Source organism: Simochromis diagramma, unplaced genomic scaffold, assembly GCF_900408965.1.
Source record: "Simochromis diagramma unplaced genomic scaffold, fSimDia1.1 OVJJ01000321.1, whole genome shotgun sequence".
Taxonomy (NCBI): domain Eukaryota; kingdom Metazoa; phylum Chordata; class Actinopteri; order Cichliformes; family Cichlidae; genus Simochromis; species Simochromis diagramma.
The window spans coordinates 12582490-12604946 of record NW_024386772.1 but is presented as its reverse complement, the minus strand read 5'-3'; the positions used below and the strand labels follow the sequence as shown (position 1 = coordinate 12604946).

General features: G+C 40.0%; 2 protein-coding genes across 2 annotated transcripts; both read left to right on the top strand.

Moving 5' to 3' along the window:
• The first annotated feature begins 791 nt into the window (after positions 1-791).
• LOC120745058 (cytochrome P450 2K1-like) lies at positions 792-21719 on the top strand. The gene is made up of 10 exons (XM_040049700.1): positions 792-797; positions 12527-12791; positions 12948-13110; positions 17019-17165; positions 17289-17449; positions 17814-17993; positions 18097-18238; positions 20906-21090; positions 21193-21334; positions 21426-21719. The coding sequence occupies exons 2-10, from the start codon at positions 12582-12584 to the stop codon at positions 21611-21613; spliced, it is 1518 nt and encodes a 505-aa protein (XP_039905634.1). The 5' UTR covers positions 792-797; positions 12527-12581; the 3' UTR covers positions 21614-21719.
• On the top strand, positions 5651-6273 carry LOC120745092 (cytochrome P450 2K1-like; the record flags this gene model as incomplete). The annotated part of the gene is made up of 3 exons (XM_040049745.1): positions 5651-5770; positions 5879-6020; positions 6095-6273. Coding segments are annotated over exons 1-3 (432 nt in total), but the record flags the coding sequence as incomplete, so codon positions are not given.
• Positions 21720-22457: the final 738 nt, after the last annotated feature.

Below are 22457 nucleotides of genomic sequence, written 5' to 3'. Positions count from 1 at the left end.
ACTCGAGATGCTTTGCTTTATTTAATCTCACAAGTTCAATCTTTGTGGTTTTATGACAACTCTGCCAGCTCTAGTTCTGACAAGACCTGGGACTTCCGTCTTGGGAGTCAGAGTTGTAGACGTCGATAGGTTGGGAGCTGGCAGGGTATTTTCTCTGGGACTGACGGGGGTAGATGGGGTCTAACTTTGGTGTGGACTCTGGCAATGGCTGGAGGTGACGTCTATTTCTCCTGATGGCTCCTGAAGGAGTCTCAACCATATAGGAGCGGGGTGTGGAGTGAGAGGAGAGGACCGTCCCTTCACGCCTAGAGTCTGTAATCCACACTGGTTGCCCCGGTGCGAGTGGGGGAAGTTCAGTCGCCCGATGTCTCCTGTTGTACGCATCACTGTCCCTCGCCCTTCTCTCTCTCGCTTTTGCCAACACTGTATTCTTATTGGGCAGGCTGGGATTGAGCAGGGAAGGAAGCTGGGGAACTGGCGTGCGCAGTCTCCGTCCCATCAGTAGTTGTGCCGGGCTATATCCGTTAGCCAATGGTGTTGCTCTGTAAGCTAGAAGTGCAAGATATGGGTCTTTTGCCTTCTTTAGCAGGTTTTTCACAGTTTGGACATGACGCTCAGCCTCGCCATTGCTCTGTGCAAATCTAGGACTGCTTGTTACATGTCTGAACCCATAAGTTGCTGCAAAGTCTTTGAACTGTTGTCCTGAAAACTGAGGTCCGTTGTCAGTGTAGAAAAGCTCTGGAATTCCATGTCTGGAAAAGACAGATTTTAGGTGTACTATAACATCTTCCGATCTGGTGGGGGTAAGTTTGGCTACTTCCACAAATTTCGAGTAGTAGTCCACCAAAAGCACATAGTTGCTGTCATTGAGTGTAAAAAGGTCTGCACCAACTTTTTGCCATGGCCTCTCCGGGAGTTGGCTCGGCATTAAAGGTTGTACTGGGTTAGTATGCTCTTTGATGCAAATGGTGCAGTTTTTCACAAGTTCATTTATTTGCCCACTCAGACCAGGCCACCACACTGCCTCTCTGGCTCTCTCTCTGCATCTAGACATTCCCTGGTGCCCCTCATGTAGGGCACTTAGGACAGAGTGGCGCATAGCAGTGGGGATTACTAGTCTGGTGCCTTTCAGTAGCAGATTGTCATGTACAGTTAAGGTCTCTCTGTGTGGCCAATATGCTTTGATTGGGCCTATGAGATGGCTGTATTCTGGCCAGCTGCTCTGACAAAAAGTCATGACCTCTGAACATATGCTGTTGGTTTTTAGCTGTTCTTTTACCTGTGTGATGTATGTCGAGGTAGCAGGCATGCATTTGACAATTTCATCCACATAAATATTTGTGTCTTCCAGAAATTCAGCTGTAGCTTTTGAATCAGGGTCTTGGTTAACGGGTGCACGTGACAGTGCATCTGCTGTGAGGAGTGCTTTACCAGGAGTGTGTGAGATGGTGTAGCTGTACCTCATAAGCCTTAGGCGGAATCGTTGGATCCTGGGTGGAAGCTCGGTTAGGGCTTGCTGGCCTAACAGGCTGATGAGTGGCTTGTGGTCAGTCTCTAAGGAGAAGTGTCTCCCGATGAGGAAATCTTTGAACCTTTCACACCCCCATGTTAATCCAAGCGCCTCCTTCTCCACCTGTGCATACCTCTGCTCTGTTTCCGTTAAAGAACGAGACGCATATGCAACAGGTCTCCATTGCTCTCCCTCTTTTTGAAATAGGATTGCTCCCAGTCCATAGGAGGAAGCATCTGCAGACAGTTTTAACTCTTTGTTTGGGTCATAGAGTGCAAGAATGGGAGTTGACGTCAGATCGCCTTTCAGCTGCTTGAATGCTTTTTGCTGTGCGCAGCTCCAAACCCACTGATTTTTCTTCGAGAGCAGGTCTCTTAGGGGCTTATCTTTTTCAGCAAGTCCTGGGATAAATTTGCCTAATTGGTTTACCATCCCAAGAAAGCTGCGCATTTCACTGACGTTTGATGGCTCTTTCATTTCTGAGATTGCTCTAATTTTGTCTGGGTCAGGCTGCACTCCTTCCGCAGACAAGATGTGTCCAAGAAACTTCACGTCCTGTTTGCTCAGCTCACATTTCTGCATGTTTAGTGTGACGCCGGCCTCTTGAAGTTTACTGAGCACTGTGTGCAGTCTGGCGTTGTGCTCCTGCTGATCCTGTCCCCAAATGAGAATATCATCCATGTGACAGACCACGCCTGGCAGCCCATTAAGGATTACTGACATTCTACGCTGAAAATGTTCTGGGGCAGACGCTATTCCAAAAGGAAGTCTGTTGAAGTAGAAGCGCCCAAAGGGTGTAATGAATGTCGTATAGTGTGCTGACTCTGGTGACAATGGAACCTGCCAGAAGCCTCTGTTTGCATCCAACTTGCTGAAGACTTTAGCTCCCGCCAGAGAACCTAGAGTCTGTTCAACCGAAGGCAGGATGTACTTTTCTCTGCACACTGCTTCATTGAGGTGGGTGAGGTCAACACAAATACGTACTGAGTCGTTTTTTGCTGGCACCGGGACCATTCCTGCGCACCACTCCGTTGGTTCTTCTACTCTGCTGATTACTCCCATGGACTCCATTCTTTCCAGTTCCTGTTTCACTTTTCCTAACAGTGGAATGGGGACCCGTCTTGGTGTGGCCAGGGAAAAAGGCACAGCCTCAGGCTTCAACTTAATTGAATAAGGTTGTTGCATTAAGCCTAAACCCTGACACAGTTTCGGGTATTTTTCGTGCAGCACATTCATGTCAATACTGTCGGCTCTACACACTAGGTTCAGCTTGACGCTTGCCGGCCTGCTTAACAGTGCTACGTGCAAATCTTTGATAATGTACACATTTTCCTGTATTCCCTGTTCACCTTTGCAAAGTGTTTCTCTGCTCATACCCAACACGTCAAGTGGGGAACCACTCGGACCAAACAACGGTCTATCTGGTTTGCATAACCCTGTCTCGTTCTGGTTTATGCTGTAAAACGTCTGGGCAGGGATAACAGATACGTCAGCTCCTGTGTCTATCTTAAATCTGACCTTGTGGTTTCTGATAGTGAGATCTGCATACCAAGGATCTGAGCCTACATCTACAGAACCAAGAAACACGGGTGTAACATCGCTTTCTTCGGCTTCTATCACATGCACAGATTTAACAGATTTACACACTTTACTGAAATGACCTCTTTTACCACATGAGTGACAAAATACATCTTTCGCTCGGCATTGATCTTTACCATGTGCAGGGGTTTTCCCACACCTGTAGCATGATCTCCCATTAGATGTTTTGTCCTTTGATGTGTATTTGCGATCTCCACGGGGTTTGAACGTTGAATGCCTTTGTTCCTTGTGCTTAGCTGACACAGCGTCTATTTCCATTTTATTTTCCCCTCTGATGTCCGACTGCTGCTTCTTGATGGCTTCCGACTGCCTGGCTTGGTTAACCGCTTTCTCTAACGTCAAATCTTTGTCCATTTGAAGTCTCTCCGCTAGGCTGGTGTCCTTCAGACCCACGACGAGGCGATCTCTTATTAACTCATCGTGCAGCGCACCATAACTGCAGTTTTCAGCTAAAGCGTAAAGTGCAGTGACAAACGAGTCTACAGTCTCATTAGCTTGCTGTGTTCTCTGATTAAAGCGGGCTCTCTCGTAGATAATGTTTTTCCTGGGAACAAAGTACATCTCCAAAGTGTCTCTTACTGCTTGATACTGCTGTCTCTGTATGTCAGATAACGCTTGTCCTCGGAGGATATCATCTGCTTCATCCCCCATGCAGTAGATGAGAGTGTTCACCTGGTTAGCCTCGGAGCTAAGGTGTAGGTTGCTTGCGAGTCGAAATCTTTCAAACCTCCGTATCCATTTTTCCCATTGCTGTGGCTTCGAGAAATCGAACAGCTCGGGGGGCTGGATGGTGAAAGTGGCATTCGGGGGTAGGTTAGCGTTAGCATTGTAGCCGCCGTTAGCTCGCTGGTGGGGCGGTGGCGTGCGAGGCCGCGTAACTGTTGCGCTAGCTCCCGCTTCTTCGTCCGACATCTTTCGTCTCGAGAAAACTCTTTACCACTCCCAAAGTCGCTTGCTGTCACTCCCCGATGATAAGGCACTTACAACCATCCCACTTCTGACACCATGTCGTGATTCTCGGTAGGGAAAGAGACGACACCTTGTAGAGCAAACAACTTCGACCTTTATTTTTCTCACTTCCGGTACCCAACACACTTCAGCATAAAACCGGATATACTCAAACAGATAACACCACAACACACAGCCTAGTGAACAAGAAGTATGCAATGGTTAACCTCAGCTAAAACCACCACATCGCTTTCAGACACTTTCAGTTAATGACTGTTAGCTTCCGTCATGGGAGGTTGCAACAGCTGAGTGGTGCTTCGAGCTAATGCATGTAAGTCCTGCCTGCACATGTCTTCATGTCCTCATCTTTGCTACATGAACATCTGCACATGAACTGTTCCTGAGGTTATTCAATTAATTCATAGTTTCAGATGACTGTGAAAATAAATATGTTCATGGTATTTAAAGGCATTAAGCACAGGCTAAACTGTGTGGCTACAGTAGGCAATGTTGTGGTCAATGTACTCTGATGTCCATGTAACTCATGATACTCAAAGAATTGTCAATGTAACTATATGGGAGAATTTGACAACGCAAAAAGATGGTGGTAGTAAATTTTTTGGTCACTTTGTGTGGAACCTGTCTCTTGTGGACTTTGTGGGGCATGTATGAGTTACTGCATCATGCAGTTTTTATTGTGAAACGTGCCTGATCGTATGTTTCCAACACACATAATGTATATTTATATAAAGCAATAACACATAAATAGAGTTCAGTGTCCTGTTGGGCAACAAGACCAAGGACCTCAGTTATTGGCTTACTGACATTTCAGCATGTGATATCAGAGAGATAAGGCAAAAAATTATGAGCTTTGTCTTTGTTACTACCGGCCAGTGAAAAATAAATACACAACATATCATATGCAAACATGTACACTATATATTTTGTGTATATAGTTTGTTTTTACACATTTTAGCAGGTCTGTTAAAACTAATGCAGACAAATGCGTTTCTTTCTTTTGTCTCTGCAGAGCAGGTTCACGAGGAGCTGAGCCGGGTAGTAGGAAGCCTATGGGCTCAAATTGTGGAGATAAATATTTTGTACTTGTAAATCAGTTTTGTATGTGTAAAAAAAATATGTGTGTGTGTAAAAAAGATTTACAAGTACAATTTTGACCCTATTTTTCTTCCTTTCATCTGATTGGTCAATGTCATGTCAATCACAAATTTAACTATCCAATCAGAGAACAGATGGGTTTGGCTATTGAACTGAATTTTCAATTCAATTCAATTTTATTTATATTGCGTCAAATCACAACAAAAGTTGCCTCAAGGCGCTTCATAGATACAGAGAAAAACCCAACAATCATATGACCCCCTATGAGCAAGCACTTTGGCGACAGTGGGAAGGAAAAACTCCCTTTTAACAGGAAGAAATTTTATTTTTTCCTATTTTCTGCACATTCCAGCACAGCAATAAAATATTTCCACAAATCTTTTTTACGCACACACAAATTCTTTTTACACATACAAATCCTGATTTACAAGTACAAAATATTTATGACCACAATTTGGGCCCATAGAAGCCGTCAAGTTTGTGTAGATGACCGGAAAAACCTGCTGTACACTGATGCAGTCATTCACGAGAATCAGAGAGTCTGTTCCTCACCAATCGAGCCAAGATGCCATCTTCAGGGGATACTTTATCAAAAAGGTCAGCTGCTGTAAATATATTTTAATAGATATCTTGATTCACTTCTGATAACCTGAACTGGCTCTGTAGATATACATCTACATGAGAAATCTTCTTGGTTTCCCACAGGGAACTATTGTGTTTCCCCTTCTCACCTCTGTCCTGTATGATGAGAGTGAATGGGAGAGCCCACACACTTTTAACCCTTCACATTTTCTGGACAAAAAGGGTCAATTTGTCAGGAGAGATGCCTTCATGCCCTTTTCTGCAGGTGTGACAACTTTGATAAAATGTACACTTCCACAGACATGATTGGATTTAAATGAGTGTAAACTGCTCTTGCAGGTCGCAGGATGTGTCTCGGAGAAGGTCTGGCTAAGATGGAGCTCTTCCTCTTCTTCACCTCCCTCATTCAGCGCTTTCGTTTCACTCCTCCACCTGGAATCACAGAGGATGAACTGGATCTCACACCAGCTTTGGGAATCACCACCCCTCCTTCATCTCATATGCTGTGTGCTGTCAGTTGCCAGCAGTGTTGGTCAAGTTACTTGAAAAAAGTAATCAGTAACTAATTACTAATTACTTCCCCCCCAAAAGTAATCCCGTTACTTTACTGATTACTTATTTTCAAAAGTAGTTAATTACTTAGTTACTTTTTAAAAACATGATTTACAACCTGAATAGGTAATAAAGCGATAGATCTTTCAGCCCAGTTCTACTTTTTCTGCATAATCCATCATACAAAATGTAATCAAATGGAAAAGTCTCTTTTTAAAACTTAATTTATTAGTTTTAATCTTTTAACTTTATGCATCAAGCAAAAATTTTATTATATGCAACATTCTCTGACTGGAAGAAATTTGTTTAACATTTAAACCTATTTTCTGCACATTCCAGCACAGCAATAAAATATTTTTTTGTGTTTACACTCACTCTTTCAAATAGATGCAAGTAAAACACAGCAGAAAATAAATAACATCAAAGACTAGCGGTCCTGTTGCTCTATTTTCACCTGTAAAGCAGGAGTGGGGTAGGCAGAGGTTTGCCTGGTGCAGGTGTGCCGCAGCGGTCAGTTGAAGAATCCGCAAGTTTCTCTGTGAGATTCCCATTATGTGGTAGCGCACTCGGTGCTTGCTTGGAAGTTTAGAGGTTTTTTAGCTGAAAAATGAAGTTTTCTTCCCACGCACGACGGACGCTAATGTTTTTTGTCACTTTTTATGGAATCAATCTCAAAGTAAGGTCAGTACTTCCACACTTTAAACGCTGCACGCTCATACTCTCTCCCGCACTCGATATATGATCCATTGTTGATCTGCACACAGCTGTTGTCACTAACGTTGCACTCGCTTACATCACTGTCATGAGACATTCTCGCAAAAAACTCACGGTTTTAGTAACACAGTAACGCAGCGTTCCTACAGGAAAGTAACGGTAATCTAATTACCGTTTTTGCAATAGTAATCCCTTACTTTACTCGTTACTTGAAAAAAGTAATCGGATTACTGTAACACATAACGCGTTACTGCCCATCTCTGGTCACCAGTGAGAGACACATGGAACTTGACATTATAGCGTTTACTTGTAACAATAGCATAAACATTGTTTTTATCATCCTAACCCAACAGATGTCAGCATTCTGAACAACAGGCAAAGGCAGATGTCAAGGGAACAGATTTTTCTGACTACTTTTTGGTTTTACTCCCTACAGTTTCAAGCAAATATCTGTACTTTCTACTTTTTACGTTTTCAAAACAGGCTCGTTACTTTGGCTATAACGCAGCCAACTTCACTCAGAGATGGAGAAAGATAAGAAAGACAGGACAGGAGAGGAAGAAGAGAGGTTAGATTAAAAGGTAAGGACTGCTCAAAGGTATCTGATAAACTGGAAATTTAAAGCTTACATGTAAGTCCTCAGGTTTTTGAATCAGATGTTGTTTTTGTACATGTGACATTATGCTTTTTAATGTTGTGAAACATGCTGTGAAACAAACTGAGGTAGACTAACTTTATTATCTAAAGGTTACATGAAAACCTGCTGCAAGTTAGTGCAGGATAAACAGGTTAGTTTGTTGTACTGTGAAAAGTGAAGAACACACTGCTCTTTAGGAACAGTGTGTGACTGGTGCACAGTGGCTGTGGTTTCATGTGGAGAGTTGGGCTACATCAAGTGTAGCAGGGAGTCATCTGAATTTTAGCTGATGATGCTGAGATCCATTGATCAAATTCCACCTTCATATCAACCTAATACTATCTGGATAAAAGCCAGGATAAACAGTGCACTGTAGAGGATGGTTGAATCCAGTTGTGTACATCCACAAAGAGCAGCAGGTCAGCTGATCATAGCCTGTACATTAAGAAAATCTACTGAAGCTCTCAAAAGAAGACATTGTGAGTTATGATTCTTTTCCCCACACTAAACCATTACAACCGATTTTAGGGTTTTCCCACCTACTGAATCCCACGTTAAACCTTGACTGAACACATTTTCCTGTTTAAAGAAACAATGTAGGTAACAGAAAATATTTTTCTAAAATTGGATTAAAAAAATGTTAGACTAAAGTTTCCCATCTACTGATATTATTTTGTCATTATGTTAACACAGCACAAGGTTCATTCAGCTTTGGACAGGAATGGAAACATTTACTTTTCAGTTCAGTTCATTATTTATTTCAAACTTGTACATTCACAATCATTACAAAATTTTATTCAATTTTTTGTTTGAAAAGGAGTAGGCAGAAGTGTATACTTATTTTCTTTGAGTCTTAAATTAAACAAACAACATATGAAGCAGAAGTAAAGCAAAGCAAAACAAACAAGCAAACATACACAAAACAAAAACAAGGAATAAACAAGTCTCAAAACAGTTTATAGTTTCTTTCATATACATAAAGACAGAATGTGTAAATTTACAGATTGACAATTTATGAAACAAACAAACAAACAAATAAACAAACAAACAAACAAACAAAAAACCCACCATTACAAACAACATTACCGTCCTGGGTTAACCCCGTTTTCTTCATGCTTATATTTTTTTTAAATTAGGTTTTCATATTTTATTTTAAACTGGTTTATGTTGTTACTTCCTTTTATTTCTTCTGTTAGACTGTTCCATAATTTAAATCCTGCTATTGAGATAGACATACTTTTTAAAGTTGTTCGAGCACTTTGTATTTTTAAATTCCATTTCCCTCTTATGTTATACCCATCTTCTCTTTCTATAAACAATTTCTTTTGGAAGTATTTTATTTCTTACTTTATATATTATTTGCGCTGTTTTAATCTTCTGTCACGGTCTGGCTAGGGCAGACCGTATGTTGCAGGGAAGGACTCAAGCGCAGACCGAAATGAGATATGAATAACAAAACAAGCCGTTTATTAAGGCAAGAAACGAGGGTACAAAATAATAGGGAATCGATGAAAACTAAACAATGACCTAAACTGGGTGAACTAAAACGAAACATACAAAACTCTAAACATAACGAACTGACGGGGATACCTGGAGCGGAGATATAGGAACAACGGAGCAGTACAACGGACGAATACAACAGACGACCTGACAAAGAATGACTGAGAGCACACAGACTAAATGGACACAGGAGGATAATGAGGGAAGTGGCAACACCTGGGGACCCAGCTGACACATGAACATAATTACGTCACAGGGGGAGAGTAACTGAACATGATGAACACAGACACGCCAGACCTCTTCACAATAAAACAGGAAACACAGTGAGATCTAGACATGACAACCTGAACTTGACAACATAAGCCACAGACATGAAATACATGAAAAGCAGGGGAGACTTAACATAGTGGGAACAAGAGGGGTAAACATTAACTGGAAACAACTAGGCATGATAACGATGAACTTAGGAAACCTGAAGGCTACATAAACTAAACACAAAACGCTGGGTCAGCAGACCCAGGATCATGACATCTTCACCAAGTGTTGGAATTTAATAGATTGCATTTGGACAAAGGGTGCATTTGTGTGGTCCCTGTACCCCACATTATTTATTAATCTAATGGACCTTTTCGGTATTATAGTTATTGTTTGTGTATTACTTTTGTATGTGTTCCCCCAGATCTCTACACAGTAGCTCACATATGGCAGTAGTAAAGCACAGTATAATATGTGCAGTGCTTTCTGATCCAATATTTGCTTTCTCCAGGACGGCAATGCCCCCCGTGCCAATTTCCCCCGAACAGAAGTAATGTGTGGTTTCCAACAGACCTTGTGGTCGATGATTACACCAAGAAATTTTATTTCATTTACTATTTCTAAGTATACATTACCAACCCATATTTCTACTTTGATGTTTTGGTTTTGGTTTCCAGATAACATACATTTGGTTTTATCTAGATTCAATGATAATTTATTTATATCAAACCACTTCTTTAATATTGTTCATTCTTGTGTGATCATCTCCAAACATTCTCCTGTGTGAAACATTCTCCAAAGAGCTATTTTTACTTTCTTACTCCGAGTACATTTCAGAGCCTGTGCTTTTTTACTTTTACTTGAGTAAAGAAGTTGAATCAGTACTTTTACTTTTACTGGAATATTTTCTTTAGCAGAAGTATTTTTACTGCTACTTAAGCGCATAATTCTGTACTTTTGACACACCTCTCAAAGGAACCCTTTATTTCAGCCACTTCTAACAAGTAAAATAAAATTATAATACACACAATAAGTTCTGTCATTCAAATTTGGGATCACCAACCAGAATTTTGTTCTAATGTGTGCTTTTACTAAGTGATCAACACGATACATTGTATTTGTGCATCATATCACTGTTTTTGTCTCTGATTGTTATTTTTAGAGTGTGATTTGTTAGAGGTTCATTCTTTCAATTGCAGAAAAATTGAGACAAATTTTATTTTCTGCAGATAAATTTGGAAATGTGCATTTTCAATTACGGATCTAAAATGGCAATAAACTAAAGTCTTTAGCTTTTCAGTTTGCTTTTTGCATGCAGTGAAACACATCATGAACATAAAGAAGACACACTTTTACCAAAACAGTGAAGATACTACAAATGGCATGTAAAAATACAGCATGTTGGATGAGGTTTAGATAGGTATTCTTACATTGTACTCTAATTTATTCAATATTTAAATCTGCTTAGCCAGCTATTTTAGTGCAACAAACCTTTGGAGGAAACTGAGCTCTATAATGAACACTCACAGTCCAAGCCATTAACAGTCAGATTTAGGGTCGACCAGACTTTAGTTTTAATTTGTTTTGTTTTGTTTTTGTTTTTAGTCAATAATTTATTAACAGCGTTATCTTTTCCATTGGTGCAACCTTTTAATTTCTTTTTTTAAATTTACCTATGTTGTGTCTATGTTTAGTAGTTAATACCCAGGTAACATCCTTAAACATATTAATCTACAGTGTTTTAACCTTTTATTTACATTACTTTTGGTTTTCGAGGTTGAGGACTCATGCAGAGAATATCTGCTTATTTAAAAAACAACAACTGGTTTATCACCACTTTAAAAGATCTTTGTATAAAAGATGGATGTAGGAGAACATTTACAGTTATTTATCTAAATATCCAGTTTGAGGATTCAGTGAAGAATTGAAGAACAGAGTCAAGGCTTTGGCGCTTCCTTTGGGCTTTGGGCTTACTTGTTGTTCCTACAGTATTTAAAAGTAGGATGGGAGGCAGAGCCTTCAGCTTTCAGGCTACTTTTAGAACCAGCATCCAGTTTGAATTCAGGAGGCAGACACCCTTTCTACTTTTAAGCTTGGGCTTAAAACTACTGATAAAGCATATCGTTAGGACTGGTGACCCTTAATCCTCCCTTAGTTATGCTGCAATAGGTCGAGACTTCTTGGGGAGTCCCATGATGCACTCACTATGTGTCTTTACACCTCTCTGCATTTAATTGTTAGTTATTATTAATCTCTGGTTCAATTCTACAGTGTGTCTTTGTCCTGTCTTCCTCCCCTCACCCCAACTGGTAGTGGCAGCCTAGTTCTGCTGGAGTGTTCTTTCTGTTAAAAGCAGGTTTTTCCTTCCCACTGTTGCCAAAGCACTTGCTCATAGGGAGCAAGACTGTTGGGATTTTCTTCTGTTGTCTTTGTAACATCAAGAACTTGAATTGAATTGAATTAAAAATTCATAACAGCATTTATCACAGCCACATCAGGCACAATATAAGCTGTGCTCTTTCAGCATTCATTTTGCAGTAAATTACCTGCTGCAAACTTTAGAAAACTGTTTTTGTATGACTCATTTAAATACTTACCTCCCAAAATGTTGCAGGGTTAGGGTTTCCTAAAGCTAATGGAAAGTCCAACCAGAAGCACTATAACTCCTTCCCATTTTCACCCAAACACACCCACAAAGAAAAAAAGTTTATTTTTCATACTAAGGTGCAATGGTGACAGTGAGGTTAAAATAAGTAAGGCATTGTGAAGAAATCGTGATCCCATTCTTGGGAGCACAAAGAAGAGGTGGAAGAACCTAACCTGGATGACTTTTGAGAAGATTAGTCTTTCCCTTTAAAAGTTGCAGGGGATACATATTCCTTCACACTTTGTGTTTCACTATTCATAGTTTACACTGAGTGTGCACATGTTTATTGACATCAGAGTGTCTGAGAGATACCCTTCTTGGTCTTTTTATCATCCACTGGAAAAAGCCAGATTTTAGTAAACTGTCTTCCATGCAGTGTTTACTTTTTGCAAAGGCAGTCAAAATCCAGGAGATTGTAAAGATATATGACAAAGAAAGCCTCCTGCCCCTGCAGTCTGGCACAAAGCAAAGTGTGTTACCTGCAAGGACAGCACAGAGGAGAACCATCAATATCAGAGCAAATGGAACATTTTGGGGATTTTATCTTTTTCATTTTGTTCAGTCCCACCACAATGCTGGGAGCCGTTGTTCTGGTGCTTGTACTTTATCTTGTTTCTATCATTTTCATCTCTAAGGAAAAAAGAAATGAACCCCCAGGACCGAGACCTCTACCCCTGCTTGGTAACCTGTTGCAATTAGATCTCAAGAGACCCCACAAAACTCTGTGTGAGGTAAGGTAACTCTTCTCAAAATCTGAATCAAAAGAAGCCAGTTTAAACATATTACAATACCTAATGCTATGTTATGGCCCTAGCAGGGTCTCCTGTGAAATGTTAGGGGAACGTAACATGCTATTTATTTATTTATTTTTTTAATGATTCTTCCAGCTTTCAAAGAAATATGGCTCTGTATTTACTCTTTACTTTGGAACCAACAAAGTCGTGGTCCTGGCTGGATATGAAACAGTCAGAGAGGCACTGGTCAACTATGCAGAGGAGTTTGGAGAGCGCAACATCTCCCCGATACTTAATGATATAAACCGAGGTCATGGTAAGATTCTTTATATTGTGGTTTATTAAGTTTAATTTCATGTTCCCAAATCATCCACCCATTCTGTGTGAGCCCAGGGAAATTGCAGGTTTTGTTATTTGTGATCACTAGAGATATAAGGAAACATGATAGAAACAGGATACATAATTAACAGCATGTTTCCTCATGTTTTGCAACAGCTGACCAATATCATGAAGTCCAGGTTTCCTTTCAATCAGAAAAATAATATTTCAAAATAATATTTTAAAGGTTTAGTGGTGCATATTCCTTTGTTCTTGACGTCTGCTATGAGTTACGTTCTGCTGTTTGTGACAACATTGTGTTGTACTTCGAGTTCAGTTGATAGTTGGCTTTATAATAACATTTCACCAATGACACAGATGGAAACGCCAGATCAAAAGTGATAAAATTACTCTGAAAAAAACAAAACAAAACAAATAAAGACCTACTGAGTTGTGTTTGAACTCTTTAACACTGGTCCTCTCAGCAGTGTTAGGCACAAGACAGTGCAGACACACCTGTGCAATAGAAATGTGCAAAAGACTGAACATCCAAAAATCTAAAGTCATATCATAGCTGTCCAGTAACCCCAGTCCAGCTGCCAGAGTCCAAAGTTCAACAGATTACAGAGTCAGTGGTCAGCAATCAGGCTTGCAGCACTGAAGCTTCCTTATCTACTTGTTGATGTCTCAGTAGTAGTAGTAGTAACCGTAATTATGTGATTGTTGTGTTTCATGTCATTTTACATAGTAACGGGAAGCTAATGTGACGAGTAGTGTAATTAATTAGTTTATATAGCAGGAAATTAAGTGGCATACTGCATTTTTTTTTTTTAAAGAAAAGTAATAAGTAATGTGTAAATCATTATATTTTTTGAGAAGTGACCCTGATGGACCTGCAGATAATGGAGACATACAGCCCTGTTTCTACCAGTTGAGAAGCTGTGTAAAATATACATAAAATAAAACTCCTTTGTAATGTATTGGCAGCGATGTGTTTCAGCATGTATTTCTCATTCTCCGCAGTTGAGGTCCTAATTTATCATATTTATCAATTCATAATGATCCAAATGTTTTCAGTGGGTGTGATGGCTACATGCAACCACACAATTGAAATACTTGGGTAATATTCATTTGACCTTTTTGTCTTATGTTTACATTATGCTCTAAAGCTTCTGTGATCATAAATTAACAAATTTAATACCTGTAATGTTTACCTGTAATGCATGACAGCACTAAGCTATAGTGCAAATGGTGGCATAGACTCTGTTTTGCATTGTTTGTTATTTTATATGGGTATATGTTATGTTAATTATATTTCAGTTCTTTCTGAGTAACCTGGCCTCCGCTCTAGTCCTGAAAGAGGAGGCTGAGGGTGGAGCTGGTTTAAATTCAGAAGCCAATAAAATGGACTGGACCATCTATTGCAATCATGTAAGGGGAATGGGGTTCTTCTTAAATAAGCGTTAGCTGTTATCTCTCTAGTTTTCACCTTTGGGGTATATAGTGATTTATTCATTTGCTATATAACTGGAGCTTTTTCTCATTTGGGCAGGTCAGTTTGTTGAGTTATGTTTTGTTAAGTGACTTTTGAGTAGAGTGTTGTTAGGTTAACCTCTTTTATGGGCCGACTTGGTTCTAAAAAAAAAAAGTTTATTTTTGTCATTTTGAATTTTTGTAATCATCTTGTCCTTTTGGGGGTATAATAAAACCTATTTTTTTGAAGATTACATTTGTGCCTGTGTGTTCCTAGATGCTTGGTTCATGATAGTGGGTGACAGGTCAGTGTCACCCACTATTAGACAGGTCAGTGCAGACAGGTCAGTGTAACATCTGTGACCGGTAGAAAAGAGCATGTTTAACAGACCTGGATATCTTTTTTCTTTCATGGGTAAATTTACTTTAACATCAGCAATCAGGTAAGAGGTCAGATGACTGTAGTTATCAACTCGAAAAGTCAGTCCAAGGTTTTCCAATCATGTGGTGATAACTTCAAACATGGATAAGTCTGCAGGCAGCAGATAATGTGATGTGTGCTATTGTGCTAAAGTTTCTTCACAAAGAAACATCACCCTAGTTTAAGGGTTCAATATTGAGGACGAGAGTAAAAACAACCATGGTCCAGAAGAGCTTGGTCAAACAATTGATTTTAATGACCACACGCAGCGTGGGGAGATGTACACTGCAAAACATCAGCTGTAGATCTCCGCCCAAAAAGACACTTCAGATTGCTTTTGATTCATCAGGGTTAACGCCCCCTCATGCGTCATCAGATACAATACATGCATACGTTAAATCAAAACTACAATGACTTTTAACACAGTTTGAAAAGAACACCGCCTCGTCTCCATCCCAGGTGTCTTCCTGTCGCACGTCCTGCCCGCTTATCGTCTGGAACATCAGGCACACATTCTGCAACAAACTGTTCTCTTGCAGGCACAATTTTGCAGTTGCAAGCTTTTACAAAATATCATTTGAACCTTCACCTACCCCTGAGTCTAACTGCTGTGTAAGTGTGTGTGTGTGTGTGTGTCAACCTGAAATGCACTCAGTTTCACCTCTCACCTCACCAGCTAAACCTTGTAACCTTTCCACCAGACAGAAGGCCAACATGTACACATTTAAGATTATAACAAGCATTCAAAAGGATTTAAGATTATTGATAACTGCACCTGTAATAAAGGCTAATTGGGTACCAATATGTTTAAACATCTGAATGCAATATCAATATTAATTATTAATGCAATGGTAATGATGATGATTATTAACAATAGCAGCAAAATATTTCTCTAATCCCCACACCAGTCACTGGCTATGGCTAAAAAGGGCTGACATCACTTGGGCAGCTAAGGCAGTCAGCTAACCGCGAGAGAAAAGAAATATTCCGCTCTACTCCCCTCTGCTCTTCTTCCCTTTTCTGGGAGGCAGTGGGGAGGTAGAGTGTATAGCCCAATCCGGTGGGGAGGTGTGGGAAGCCAGATCGGGCGCCCCCCTTCCGGCGCTCCTCTCTCCTACCTTGTCCATTTTGTCTTTCTTCTCTCTATCACCTTTTCTATCCCCTTGAAAAAGTTAGGCTCCATAATACTAAAGAGGTAAGTATTATTTCTCAGTTGCAGTGAATAGATAGAAAATAAACTGTAGGAAACTAAACAGAAGAAAGAAGAGAAATAACAATTTAACATAAACCAGTGACACACTCCAGGGCCTGATCAACCGTGGCAGGGCCTCCTTGGATGTGGGTGTCTAGCGATAACGGCCGAAACACCCGATGAATCCAAGGTCCACTACTGACGATGTGTCCCAAATTTTAAAATGATACTCTAGATCAGATCTCTAATCCCCAAACCTAACCAAGGAAGGAAAATGGCAGATTAGCCTGGGTAAAAGACCGAAAGTTGAGGCACACAACATCGTTGTGTGCCTCAACTTTCAAGTTTTTGGGCTTTCCTCATAACAGCCATCCCTCAAGAGTCTCTCCATCTAAAGCAATGCACAATCAGTGACTGTAACATCTGGTCCTTTTTACTGAATCACTGAATGATATGACTTTAGATTTTTGGATGTTCAGTCTTTTGCACATTTCTATTGCACAGGTGTGTCTGCACTGTCTACTGACTGTATCGTTCTGTTCTGTCTGGTGTTGCACTATCTTTGTTGTTGAGCTGTACGTTACTGAAAAATCTCATAAGATTACAGTAACGCGTTACTTTGCAACCTGTTTCAAAGTTAACATGTTCGCCTAACGGGCAGGGAAAGATTCCCACTCTGAAACCAGGTGGAACACGCATCCCTGGGAGGGTTGTATCAGGATGTAAAGGGTCACAAAGCAACAAATTAATATGTTAAACCCAACACTGCTTGTAAACTGTAATTAACTGACCTTCTGTTGTAAAATTTTATGTCTTGTAGGGATTTTGTTTGCAAATGGAGAATCATGGAAAGAGCTGAGATATTTTGCCCTCACCACCCTCAAAGACTTTGAGTTCGGCAAAAGACTTTCTCATAAAATCTTGGCAGAGTGTAGCTATCTCATTCAAGTGATCCAAGAGCATAAAGGTATGGAGATAGCATGTATACGCAGTGTTAAAACAAAGACCAATTTAATTTTGCTGAGGTTTGTTTTAATGCTATTAGAATTAATTATTAATGTCTTAATCTTGTCCACATGTTGGGTTACAGGAGAACCATTTGATACAGCACTTCCAATAAATTATGCAACAGCCAATATTATCTTCTCTGTTGTGTACGGATGTAGATTTGACTACGATGACCCGATATTCACAAAAATGGTGAAGCGAGCCAATCATACCACATGTGTCACAGGTTCTGCATCAGTCCAGGTTTGCTTTTTCACCCCCTTTTTTTTTACTCTCTTTAAAAAAAAAAAGAATGACATAAAATATTAACAGTGACTATTGTTACTTGTGTGGCATAAACTGAATGGTAAACATCTGATTTTATGTTGAAGCAGACTCTGTCTGTATATCAGTTTTTTACTGTTTTACTGTTGTCCATTGAGCCAAACAAAAATATTCACATTTCATGATGGGAAGGCAAAATCTAAAATAGTGATTGAAAGCATAAAGTGGTCACAAAGATATGGAAAATACCAAATGTATACGTAAAACAATGCATGACGATGGTGCTTCTGTAAAAATGAAAGCATTACTTGAATCTTTACTTTGTTACTGTTTAATTTTACAGCTTTATAACATGTTTCCCCGGCTGTTCAGATGGATTAAAAACCATCAGGTGGTGTTAAAAAATGTTGAGACGACCATCAGAGATGTAAAGTATTTAATTACGTACCTGAAAGAGACACTGGACCCTGACATGTGCCAAGGGTTTGTGGACTGTTTTTTGATTTGGAAGCAGAAAGAGGAAGTAAGGCGGCATGTTTTGTCTTTTCTAACATTTTAAAAAGTGGCTCAGTGTTCAAAACAGTGTTTCAGTTTTGTTATTATACCTTTTCTTTTTCTTTTTTTAGGAATTTGGTATTGACGACTCTCACTACAGTGAGGAGAACTTGATATTCACAGTGATTGACCTGTTTGTTGCTGGTACTGACACCACAGCAGACACACTGAGATGGGGTTTGCTGTTAATGGCTAAATATCCACACATACAGGGTAAGGAGGCAGAACTCTCCTCCAGAAATTTTATTTCTGTTTTCATAAAGCCCATCAGCCATTAGAAAACTGAATATTTTCTAAATAGATGTCGACAAAGGCAAAAAAAATACCTTTCATCAAGGTATTTCATGCATGCAGGAGTTTTGGTTTAGCCATAGCTCTTTGTCTTATGGTTTCCATACTACACAGACTTAATGGCAGGATAGTGTTGGTTAAAGTTTAATGTTCAGCTCAGGTAAGTACAACAAGGAACTCAACAACAGGACCAAACACACCACTCAAAAACTATGGATAATTTTCTAGAACTTCATTTCCTTTCCAGTAGGTGGAGGGTTAGGGTTTCCTAAAGCTAAAACTTAAGCTTCCAACAGTGTGAGAGTGGAACAGGCAGGTGTCCTTAAGAATGAGGTTGGTTGCTAGCCTTTTAGCTTACTTACCTGGAAAACCTAAGTGGCCTTAGCAATACTACATCACTGAGAAGTCAACAATCTGGCAATGAGAGAAAAAGGAGCTGGGGTTAGCAGTAAGTATCCACTGATTTCCGTTCCTCTGACAGTATTTCAGTTTCTTCAGTCTTTGTTCTATGCATTTACCTTATAGTATAAACTCTTCAGTTAAGAGGTTGTAAAAAGATAATACATTTCTGATATGAAATCTTTTGTTAAACTTTCAGTAAATGTTTATTGGAGCCTGCTTTGACAAAGATACAGCTCTTGAGTCTTTTTCAGCCTTTACAGATCCTGATTTCAAATTTAAATTCTTCTTAGTGGGGGGAAAAAAACACCTGGTTTTTCTATATTGGGACTATCATAATGTGTTGGGCCGCACTCAAACGCAGAACTTGTGCAAGTTAAGTGATTTCATTTACAGTGACGGTGAATTGTGGTATTTAGAAAGTGTTTTAGCCATTCACAGTTCAAGAGTCTCTTATTTACAAAGTCCAACAAGGGAGGTGATTCCAAACTTCCAGAGCTGAAGGGTTTCCAGAAACAAATTCCTCCTCTTCAGCCACACAAAACTCTCTCCCGAACATGCCACTGGGACGTCCTTAACAGAGGAAATATGAGTTAGAAATCTTTGTGAAGAGAAAATGAGAGTTTTTTACAGAGACGATGAGGAGATTGCTACATTACAGCCACAAACATGAATCAATTTTAGTGGAATTCCACATGAAAGACCAATACAAAGTGGTGTACACGTGAGAAGTGGAACGAAAATCACACATGTAATCTAATGTCAGTACAAATACAGCTGCTCTGTGACGGCCTCAGAGGTTGTCTAAGAGAATATTGGGAGCAACAACACCATGAAGGGATAAAGTTACTGAGAAATTTAAAGCAGGCTTAGGCTACAAAAAGATTTCCCAAGCCTTGAACATCCCATGGAGCACTGTTCAAGTGATCATTCAGAAATGGAAGGAGTATGGCACAAATGCAAACCTACCAAGACAAGGCCGTCCACCTAAACTCACAAGTCGAACAAGGAGAGCGCTGATCAGAAATGCAGCCAAGAGGCACATGGTGACTCTGGACGAGCTGCAGAGATCTACAGCTCAGATCTCATGTGGGGGACACAGCAAACATGTGGAAGAAGGTGCTCTGGTCAGATGAGACCAAAATGGAACTTTTTGGCCAAAATGCAAAACGCTATGTGTGCCGGAAAACTAACACTGCACATCTCTCTGAACACACCATCCCCACTGTCAAATATGGTGGTGGCAGCATCATGCTCTGGGGGTGCTTCTCTTCAGCAGGGACAGGGAAGCTGGTCAGAGTTGATGGGAAGATGGATGGAGCCAAATACAGGGCAATCTTGGAAGAAAACCTCTTGGAGTCTGCAGAAGACTTGAGACTGGGGCGGAGGTTCACCTTCCAGCAGGACAACAACCCTAAACATAAAGCCAGGGCAACAATGGAATGGTTTAAAACAAAACATATCCATGTGTTAGAATGGCCCAGTCAAAGTCCAGATCTAAATCCAATCGAGAATCTGTGGCAAGATCTGAAAACTGCTGTTCACAAACGCTGTCCATCTAATCTGACTGAGCTGGAGCTGTTTTGCAAGGAAGAATGGGCAAGGATTTCAGTCTCTAGAAGTGCAAAGCTGGTAGAGACATACCCTTAAAGGACTAGCAGCTGTAATTGCAGCAAAAGGTGGTTCTACAAAGTATTGATTCAGGGAGCTGAATAATTATACACACCCCACTTTTCAGTTATTTATTTGTAAAAAATGTTTGGAATCATGTATGATTTTTGTTCTACTTCTCACGTGTACACCACTTTGTGTTGGTCTTTCATGTGAAATTCCAATAAAATTGATTCATGTTTTTAGCTGTAATGTGACAAAATGCGGAAAAGTTCAAGGGGGGCAAATACTTTTGCAAGCCACTGTAATACGGCAGTCTGCTCCTGAACTCTGTTTGTACTCATGATGGAGAATTTGACTGTCCCACTCTGAGCTTGTGTCTCCTAGAGACCTCTTCCTGTTAAAAGGGAGTTCTTTCTCCCCACTACCACCAATAACTTGTTCATAGTGGATGGTCTGATCTTTGGGTTTTGCTCTGCAATATTGTAAGGGTTTTGTGTTTATAATATAAAGTGATCATTGGTAATATGTGGTAAAATGAATGCAGACAAAACCTATCTATTTATTTTGTGTCTACAGAGCAGGTCCATGAGGAGCTGAGACATGTAGTAGGAAGCCGAAAAGTCAGTGCTGATGATAGGAAAAACCTGCCGTACACCGATGCAGTCATTCACGAGATCCAGAGACTGGCTAATATTCTACCTGTATGTCTTCCTCACCAAACTAGCCGAGATGTCACCTTCCGGGGATACTTTATCAAAAAGGTCAACTGCTCATCCACAAAAAATACCTTTTAATAGACATTTTGATTCACCTCTGATAACTTGAATCGCGCATCTATGATAAATGTGCTCTTTTGCCTACAGGGAACTATTGTATTTCCCCTTCTTACTTCTGTCCTGTATGATGAGAGTGAATGGGAGAGCCCACTGAGTTTTAACCCTTCTCATTTCCTGGACAAGGAAGGTAAATTTGTCAGGAGAGATGCCTTCATGCCCTTTTCTGCAGGTATGACAACTTTATCGGGCTTTTGTTAAGAAAATTTGCACTTGCACAGACACGACTCATTTAAATAAGCGTAAACTCTTTGCATTTGCAGGTCACAGGATGTGTCTCGGAGAAGGTCTGGCTAAGATGGAGCTCTTCCTCTTCTTCACCTCCCTCGTTCAGCACTTTTGCTTCACTCCTCCACCTGGAATTACAGAGGATGAACTGGATCTCACACCAGCTGTGGGATTCACCACCCCTCCGTCATCCCATAAGCTGTGTGCTGTCAGTCGCCAGTGAGCGAGGGCTTAAGCAGAGCTTCTCCTAAGACCCGAACTCTTCCATCGCATGCATTTTTAATTTCTCTTTGATATTTGGGCACATTGGAACCCGATGAATGTAAAAACAAAGAATTACCAGATTTTATTACCTAAATTACCTAATTTTTGTTTCTAGGAAAAATGAGGGCCACATATGAGGATATTCGTTTAAAATTTCAATAGAACAGTATAATGTCCTCGTAAGTGGATATCAGGCGCTTGTAGACCAAAATTGAGTATTTTGGTCTAAATAACCCAAAATGTGATGTCCACATATGTGGACGCCAGGTCCTAGGAGGTTAAAGTGAATGCCTGCGGCAAGCAGAAGGATCATTTTTCAGCCACCACCAGCAGATGCCACGACCCTCAACACCTGGATTGTTAAGCAAAAGCAGATGTTGTGAGATAAAAGGATATGAATGTATTTCAGTCCTTCACATGAAGGCAAATAAAACTGTATTAACAGGAATGAGTGGTGTTCTTTAGAGATGGGAAAACTGGTCTCATTTTTTGCTTGAATTTGCTGTTTTTCTATTAGTTTTTCTATTTTCTATCAATATCTTTTAAATCAGAAAGAAACTGTTCCTTAAGAAATACCAAAAAAATATATAAAATGCCACACCATGTTACAGAAAGACAAAGCATCTCATAATATGAGAACATTTCAAATCAATTCAATTCTGTTTACTGTGAATTCAAAAGTTGTAATATTTAAACCTGATCAGATTTGGTTTAACATAGACTGGCATCTCCATTTAGCTGATTCTTTTGCACATGTAAACAACAATTTTCAGACTGATGTATTATTTTGGTTTGGAAAAGAA